At 45.8% G+C, this 8,979-nt stretch overlaps 1 protein-coding gene across 1 annotated transcript; it reads right to left on the bottom strand.

Moving 5' to 3' along the window:
- Positions 1–740: 740 nt before the first annotated feature.
- On the bottom strand, positions 741–3,490 carry LOC123079596 (CBL-interacting protein kinase 11). Its single transcript, XM_044502389.1, has 2 exons — positions 3,186–3,490; positions 741–2,804 (listed from the first exon to the last, which is right to left on the bottom strand). Exon 2 carries the CDS (start codon positions 2,489–2,491, stop codon positions 968–970), a length of 1,524 nt encoding a protein of 507 aa, XP_044358324.1. The 5' UTR covers positions 2,492–2,804; positions 3,186–3,490; the 3' UTR covers positions 741–967.
- Between the last annotated feature and the right edge of the window lie 5,489 nt (positions 3,491–8,979).

Raw genomic sequence — 8,979 nt, 5'->3', positions numbered from 1 at the left:
TAGATCAGTCATTAGACTTCTCGGAATCAAGGCCCATCGCGCCCAGTTTTCATCTCCGAAAACTGATAAAACAACAGACAAGCCGGCCTCACGTTCAGGTCCTGTCACGAACCCACAAGAAAACCAGTCTCGAGGACAGCCACTCGGGGGGTAATCGTAATCGGAACATAACGCAGCAGCAAGCTCCAGCTACCAAAGCCAGCAAAAAACAGCAGCCAGAGCTTATTACTACCAGACAGTAGCAGTAACTCACAAACATCAAAACAAGGCTAATCGGAAAACTTTCATCTTGGCGTGAGCTCCTCCTTGTTCTTTTTTCCATCATCCTTTTTGCTGGCGTGTCTTGTCGGTCCTTCTACATCCGCACCCAACCTCTACGTCTGCTAAAAAAAACCCAGCTGCCGCTTGCAACCAAGCAAACGCATTTATCCTCCTCTTCCCCCAGCTCAAAATCTACAAAGAAATTATGTAATTCCTGCCAGATAACAGCTAGCTCCCCCACCAAGTTGCGGTCTGAAGTTTAAACATTCGCAGCCCACCTCAAAAACAGTTGAAACTGACATTCTTGCTGAAGGTCAGATTATAGAGGCGATTGAATTTTTTACAAAGCACGTTACCTCCAAACCATCCTCCCGGAAACGTGTTCTTTGACCATTACCAACTTTGATTTCTATCATTGCATAGGTTCACTCTCCTTGGGAAACAAATTACGATAATTAGAAACTCAAAGAACTAGATGGTGCTGGTCAATAATCATTTTATTTCAAAAAGGTTGAAAAATGGAATCGAGAGTTTATTTCCCCCTATAGTATGCAAAACTGAAACTATACATTCACTTATGTTATACACACAAGCTTTACAATTCAGGAGGAAAAAAGACTGTCTATAAATCATGGTTGCAAAGAGTATGGAATTAGCAGTACAGAGAAACACACACGAGGTACTTTCATCCGGTACTGCTATCATGTCAATCTTGGTGTTTGAAGCCATTCTGTGGTGGCAATGGTGGTTGTTCCTGCAAGTCCTGCTGCTCCTGTGGTTGTAAAGGTGGGTGCAACTGATCCTGTCCCTCTTGCTGTTGCAATGGTGGTTGCAACTCATCATGTGGCTGCTGTGTTGGCGACGGTGAGTGATGCTGCTCCCCTTGCAGAATCGGCTCTGACCGCTGCTGCTGATCACCTTGCCATACCCATACAATATCCTTGAGTGCTGGCCTTACTTCCTCTTTCACCAGCTTTTGATACTCCAAAGTGTCTCCATTAGTCTTTTTCAACTCAACTAGGAGAAAAGAAGGGGCTACCTCAAAAATCTCGGCATCAAGCTCAAGAAACCCCTTCTTTCCTTCCTTTGGAGCAGCCAACTTCAGGACTCCATTTTCTTTCTTCTTAATTTTTAGCTTCAAGCGTTTGGCCAGTTCCTTCAACTTTGCAAGTACTATTGTTACAGGCTGCCTAGTGGTAAATCGTTCTTCCCTGCGAGCATACTCCTCCTCAAAAAACCCAGATAGATTGAACCCTGTTGACAGAGAGATGATGTCAAATGCATTCAGGTTCGGGAGGCTTAACGACCCTTGATTTCCCTCAGAAGTGCTGCATCCTGTTGAGCCTGATGACGCAGCTTCAGCTGAAAAGGTGTTGTGCGTTGCTTCAGGCTCAGTTTTCTTTGCATTTACCTCAACTGGTCTTCTGTACCAAGCACTTCTCTTTATCCTAGAGATTGGAATCCTAGTACTGGGATCTGGATCAAGGATTTTATGTAATAGATCCTTCAACTCAGCGGAAAAATACCGAGGGCATTTAAAGTCCGCTTTGGAGATCCTTCTATACATCTCTATGAGATTTGCCTCATGAAAGGGAAGGTAACCAGCCACAAGCACAAACAGAATTACTCCACTGGACCATACATCTGCTTTTGCACCATCATAACCTTTCCTGCTAAGCACTTCAGGGGCAACATAAGCTGGAGTTCCACATGTGGTGTGGAGGAGACCATCCTGCCTTGCGCAATCAGCCAGGGCACTCAAACCAAAATCCGAGACTTTTAGGTTTTCATTCTCATCCAGGAGTAGATTTTCAGGCTTCAGATCACGGTGATAAACGCCCCTGCTGTGGCAATAGTCAATAGCACTGATCAATTGGTGGAAATACCTCCTGGCGGCATCCTCATTAAGCTTCCCCTCCTTTACTATCTTGTTGAAAAGCTCACCACCTTTAGCATACTCCAATACAAAATAAATCTTGCTCTTGGTAGCCATAACCTCAAAAAGCTGCAGGACATTTGGGTGCTTCACCAATCTCATTACTGAAATCTCCCTCTTTATCTGCTCCATAAGTCCAACCTTCGTAACCTTATCTTTGTTGATCATCTTTATAGCAACAGCTTGGCCAGTTGCAAGACTTCGGGCATAATAGACCTTCGCAAAAGTTCCTTGTCCCAATTGCTTCCCGATTTCATAACGGCCCATCAAGATAGTCCTCCTCTCATCCATCATATCAAGCTATCTGAATGGAGTAAAACAAACGAACACCACACACCGCTTATATAGCAGTATCTAGACTGTATACCTCATGAGTGGAGCAGATGTTAACTGTCTTCACAAATGTGATTATCAACAAATACTGACCCCTTCGGTATACTGTGCTTCACACCACGGAGAGGAGGAACAGTACCAGTATGCAGCACATTATCATGAGAGCCCCACAGCATGAGCTTGAACGAAGCTCTGATCTTGTTTGCGCAAAGTAAGTGTTTGCTGTTACGCAAGCTCATCTTTCTGCATTCCCAAGTTTTCTTCCAATCAACAACTGCCAGCAAGAAGATCAGATTAAATTATAAAGTATACATGTAATGCAGGGTGGGATTACGAGCTCTAATGAAAAAGACGAATTCAGTGGCCTTTGAAGACATTAAGGCAAATCTTGGGTAACACCCCAATGTTGTCTATCAAACTTAGATGGCACAGAACAAAGAAGAGCATCTACAGCAATCAGAGCCACCATAGTTGGATAATTGGGTGAAGCAAAGATGCCATCTCTTGAGTTCTACAAACGATGATTTCGAATATTCTAACTCAAAAACCGACCATTCCTGCAACAGGCATCCAAAATCGGCAAAATTCATGCCCAGGACGCGGCGAAACAGGGCGCTGCCAGCAAGTAGATCTCTTCCTGTCAGAGGAACAGTACCTGATCAAGAACGGGAGAAGGAAGCGCCGCGAATCCCGCGGAGCGCCATAGAAATCGATCGGGATCGATCCCGTGAAGCGAGCGGGCGCCGATTTGGTGCGCGTCTGGCCGCCTTGCAAGCTCGCTCTTGGTAGATTCTGGGATTTCTGGGCCGTAGGTGCCGCGCTCTCATACTCTTCCTCTGGGATGGCGCTTAGCCTTTTGTGGCTAGATCCCTCGGAATCTTCTAATTTCGGTCTCAGCGATGATTGTAGCCCGGCGGCGGCGCGCTTCTCCAGAATGGAGGGAGTGCAGGTTTGGCAGCCGTTTACGCTGCCGTGTTGACGATGCGGGCATTTTCTCATTTGGCACCTAATGTTTTGGGATTTTACTGTATTAGAGGTTTGGTGAGCATCTACTAGCGACGAACTAATCATGCTATGGGCTGGCAAGGTTTTGGGCTAGGCTTTGTGAAGCCCAGTATGAAAACACCAAGCCCGTACCTGGCCCGAAGCACTTGAACAATGCTTTATTTATTTAATTTGATTCAGCTCAAAAAATTATTTAATTTGATCTCTTGGCTATTAAAAAAACCTATTTTTTAAAAAACAATAGTCAGGGGTGTCGTCCCCTATGGGGGCATTTTCCCTGGGTGTGGAAGCGCTTCAAGTGGTGCGTCCCAGTTTCGTCATATGTCGCATGTGGACGCACCTCCACACATGAGCCTGTTTTTTTAGGTTTTGCTTGATTTTTTTCTATAAAAGAAACAGATTTTTGTGATTTACTCATTTTTCTGAGCTGTCTCAAATTTTTAAGGGTTTTTTGGGATTTTTCTTACCTTTTATTTTCTCGGTTTTTCCTGTTTTAAGAGCACATGTAGGTTGCAGTGGAGGAGTATATATTAATCAGTCCTATATTAATTCGCGTTTGTTCATGTAGGAAGCACAATAGTGTGCTAGTTTGGAGCACATACACATAGGAAGCACGCGTTGGTGCAAGTTTGGAGCAAAGTTTAATTCACATAGGGAGCCCGAGTTAGAGCAACTCTAGCAGACCCCGAATCCCGCACCAACCCGTAAAATAACCGTCAAAATGCGGGTCGGGGCAGAAAAACCAGCACGATCAGACCCCGCATCCCGCTCCGGCCCGTAAAAAAATTTGAGGGGCGCGGCAAAATCCCGACCCCATCCCGGAAAAACGCGGGTTTCCCCCTCGCGGCTGCGGTGCCCTGCATATAAGCGGAAGCGGTTGGTGGAGGGACATTTCATCCGCGCTTTCCCCACCAACCACCTCTCCTCTCCCCCTCGCACCGCCGCCGGCCGCCGCCCAAGATTCCGGCGAGCAGCCGGCAAGAGCACGCTGAAAGGCCGCCACGCGCACGAGGCCTCCCCTCCTTTCCCCCTGCGTCGGCGGGCCGCCGGATTTGCGGATCTGCGGCACTTCATCGCGGGCCGTCGGATTTGGCTTTTCCGGCCGCCGGTTGCTGCCCCAAGTGATGAAGTGGTCGGGGAGCCTCTCCCGCAGCCCAGGAAAGGGCGCATCGCCGCATGCAGGTACAGGTTCGTCCGCCCGCCGCAGCCGAAGGTTTGCGGGCATGGATTCGTCCGGCCGTCCACCGGGCTCGGCGATCGCGCAGCGTCTTTGTGGGTTGCCGATGCCGCTCATACAGTGTGACGACTGCACGCGGAAAGTGCTGCGGCTCACTTCGGGCACGCCGAAGCACCCCGGATGGGTGTTCTTCAAATGCGAAAACGACGGGGTACGTGCACTTGCGGTAGCTCATTTGATAGCTCATTCTTTAGTTCAATTGCGGTAGCGTACTTCGAGCTTGCTCATTCTTTTGTGTAGGACGATGAATGCTCATTTTGGTTTTGGGAAGGCCAATACATTGATTTATTGATAGAAAAAACTTAATAGATGTCGGTGCACTCCTTAGTACAATCGAAGCCAATGATGTGGCTGCATGTGCAACTATAGGGGAAGGAACGTCTACTTCTTTCGAACCAAAGATGAAGAAAGAAGAATGCAAAATCAAGAATCCGCAGATAAACAATGAATGCATGGAGAGATATTAGTCCAACTTGTGGGAGCAGTTATGGAAGTTGGAAATCTTCTGAAATGCATACTTGTGGTTCTTATTTTCTTTGGTTTTGCTATTCTAGCAAAGATTTGGTGATGTCTTTTGTATCTAATGTTGTTGTAAAAGCAAATAAATGCATTATGCTAGATCAAATTAAGTTGCAAATTTATGTTTTGTGGGCCGGGAGGAGCTGCGCCAAATCAGACGCCGCAAAGCCGACCCGTAAAAAAGCATATTTTAGGAATATCCTTTTTTACAGGTCCATTATGCGGGGTCTGCAACTGCGGCCGTCCGCGCCGGCCCGCAAAAGCGGTTTTGCGCGAACTGCAAACATGTTTTGCGGGCCGGGAGGATGCGGGGTCTGCTAGAGTTGCTCTTAGTGTCATTTAGGAGCATAGATTAGTTCACGTAGGGGGCACAGGCCAATGCTAGTTGAGACTTGAGAGCACATTCACGTGAGAAGTACATGTTGCTCCTACTTATAGGTTAGTTCACTTAGAGAGCACATATTAGTGTTGGTTTGGAGCATATATTGGAGGCGTGCAGATTAGTGAAGGACGCGGCGTTTCGACTATCGGGTACATATGCACCCAAGGGCGAACAGTAACATAAAAAACTACTAGAAAAAAACATGAAAGATGTTTGAGTGTGTGATGTTCGTGTCAAATTTCATCATGTTTGGATATCTCCTCTGTGTCAAATTTTTTCTTTTTTGCTAAGAGCTGCTCAGATGTCCAAACATGACGAAATTTGACACGGACATCACGCACTCAAACATCTTTCATGAAAAAAAATGATTTTTTCTGATTTTTTCTAGTATTTTTTACTTTACAGTTCACCGGGAGCATATGAGTCTGGGCTCAGAAATGAATATTCATAGTTGGAACTACAGCTTGGGGAGTACATATTAGTAATAGTAGGGAGTGCCTGTTATTTCAGTTAGGAGCATATGTTAGTGTAGTTGGGAGCACAAATTTTGCGTGAAAAAGTTTGATGGAAGCTATCAACATGGTATCTAGTTTCGAAGATGTCAACGTGAAAAACACAACAGTGATTTGAGAAAAAGAAGTTTAAAAAAGTGGATCTACAAAAACACACGAACAAACCCACTCATCCGTCTCCTGTAGGGGGTATCCTACCAAAAAATCCAGATGTTGACAAGTGGCGCATTTGCGGTGTACAACTTGTCGCCATCAGCAGAGATGAGAAGTGACCTTTGTAAAGTGTACCCCTTAACTATTGATTTCATAAATAAAAACATAATTTTAGGACATTTTGGGTTGGGCTTCGGGTGAAAAAATTGATCCCAAGAACTAGCTCAGATGACGTGCTTTTGGACCCATATTACCCATGCTCAAGTTTACATCCAATGGCTAGCTGCTGAGGTTGTGTCTAAACTTGTGTTTCAAGAAAAAATATGATATTTGTTGTACACTTCACTGTGTCTTTGAATCACCAAAACTGACATCACATGTACTCTCCACAACATAGTACATATAAAAACGTGTCAAACATCTTCTATCCATGCCGGTCCAACATGTGACACTAAGGGTCTTTAGAACCAAAACCCTAAATGCCCATCAATGACCCTACTCATCGACGATGTAGCGGGCCTATTTATCAAAGCAAGAACATGGCATAGGGTGAAGCGATCGAGTGAATGCGGTTAGTAATGCGCTTATCAATGACCCGATTGTTCTCCTTCTCTATGGCTCGAAGGTGTTGTTCTCGCAACTTGGTGGCACCTCCTCTATCGACTGATCTGCCATTGTCGGTGTTTTGGTGGCATAACACGGTATCCCCGAGATTTCACAGGTGGCTTTGTCCCCATCAACATGACACACACACACACACACACACACACACACACGTGCTAGGCCCTATGACATATTCATTGGCAGGAGAAGATAGTGTTGGGGATTGAAAGAAGTCAAAAAAATCTTGCACCAATGCAGTTGATCATTAGATTAAGAGGAAGACCTTATAATCGATATCAATGCAAGGAATAGGGTTGTCATGCAACTAGGATGCACATATATTTATGTATGAATGAAAGTTCTCTTATGGACTAGTGGGGGTGCATCAACTTGCTTGCTCATGAAGACCTAGAGTTCATTTGAGGAGGCTCATCATTGGAATATTGTAGGATTGATAAGTATGTCTAGAGGATGGTGAATAGACTACTAATCACAATAATGGCCTCTTTTCCAAAGTTTAGATTTTTGGCGGAATTTAGGCTTTTCTAGGAATCTATATAACACACTACACATGGAAGTCTAGAGCAATAGGTAGTGGAAAGTAAAGACATGCAAGTGAAAGTAAAGGAGTAGAGTTTAGAGAATCACAAACACAATTGGCTCGGTGAAGATTTTTGCCTATGGTTAAGATAGTTGGCACTATCTTACATCCAAGTTGATTGAGGCTATGTTCAACGGAGGGTCTAAGATTACAAGGATCTCGATTGCAAGATTCTGTGAAGGAATGGCCCACAAAAGAACACTCAACCACGAAGGGTCCACAAAGGAGCAACCACACCTATTCCACATATCTTGCGCCCACGAAGGACTATAATCACTAGGGTTGATCTTCACAAAGTAGGCGATCTCTAAGTCCATACAAACTTCTTGGATTCTTCACAAACTTGAGGACTTCCAAGCACACCTAGCAGATCCGGGAGGCGCACATCCTCCAAAAGTAACAAGATACAGGTTGCTTAACAATGAACCCCTTACACTTATGCTTTAAAAGTTAATCTCCTCAACACCCAAACTTTCTCAAGATCTGGCTATGGATTTGGAGAAGGTAGAAATGGTGAGCAAGAGGGGATTGGATCTCAAAGGGATTGATTGGATGGTTGGAGTGGGTTGCCCTTTGAAATTAGCACAAGGAGGTGGAGTTCTCTCTCAGAACAAATGACAAGAGTGGAGTTTGCTTCGAGTACTAGTGGGATAGGTGGGTTATATATAGGCAAGACAAAAATCTACTCATTACACACCTTTATGCACACTTCAAAGGCTCTGCCTGGTTTTGCTCGGTGGCTCTAAAGTGAACAAAAATGTCATATTTTAGATGCATTGGTAGGTCTGAATGGTTTCAATTGGTGGCTCTGAGATGACTACCTTGGCACTGGCACACTTACTATTGACGCTTGTAACGCCCCGGATCCGATGCGTCAGGTGTCTTCCAGTTATTCGCCGTCCTTGCCATGTCAGCTGCTTGCGTGTTGCATTTTTCCATGTCATCATCTGCGTTGCATCATCATGTTTTTCAAACCTTGCATCCGGTCCTTTTCCCCCTTGTCCGTTTCGCGATCCGATACTCTCGCCGCGCCCGTCGCCCCTCTCAGACCTTGTTTCGTGAGTGGGAGAAAAACGTTCTCGGAATGGGTCGAGATTTGCCGTGTGGCCTTGGTATAGCACCGACAGACCGTCTGTCAAATTTCATTCCATTTGGAGGTCGTTTGATGCCCCAACGGTTAACCGCGTAGCCCGAAACCCCCTTCTCTTTGCAGCCCAGCACCCCCCAAATCAGCCCACTAACCCAGCAAACTCCCCTCCATGCTCTCGGTCGTTCGATCACGATCGTGTGGGCGAAAACCGCACCTCATTTGGACTCTCCTAGCTCCCTCTACCTATAAATATGTGTCCCTCCCCGAAATTTCACGGATGAACCCTAGCCTTCCCTCCTCTCGCCGCCGGACACGTCCGCCCCGCGCCGGACGGATCCCGCCGCCGC

Source organism: Triticum aestivum, chromosome 3D (genome assembly GCF_018294505.1).
Source record: "Triticum aestivum cultivar Chinese Spring chromosome 3D, IWGSC CS RefSeq v2.1, whole genome shotgun sequence".
NCBI lineage: Eukaryota > Viridiplantae > Streptophyta > Magnoliopsida > Poales > Poaceae > Triticum > Triticum aestivum.
Note: the sequence above shows the minus strand (reverse complement) of the source record. Positions and strands in the feature narration are given on the sequence as shown.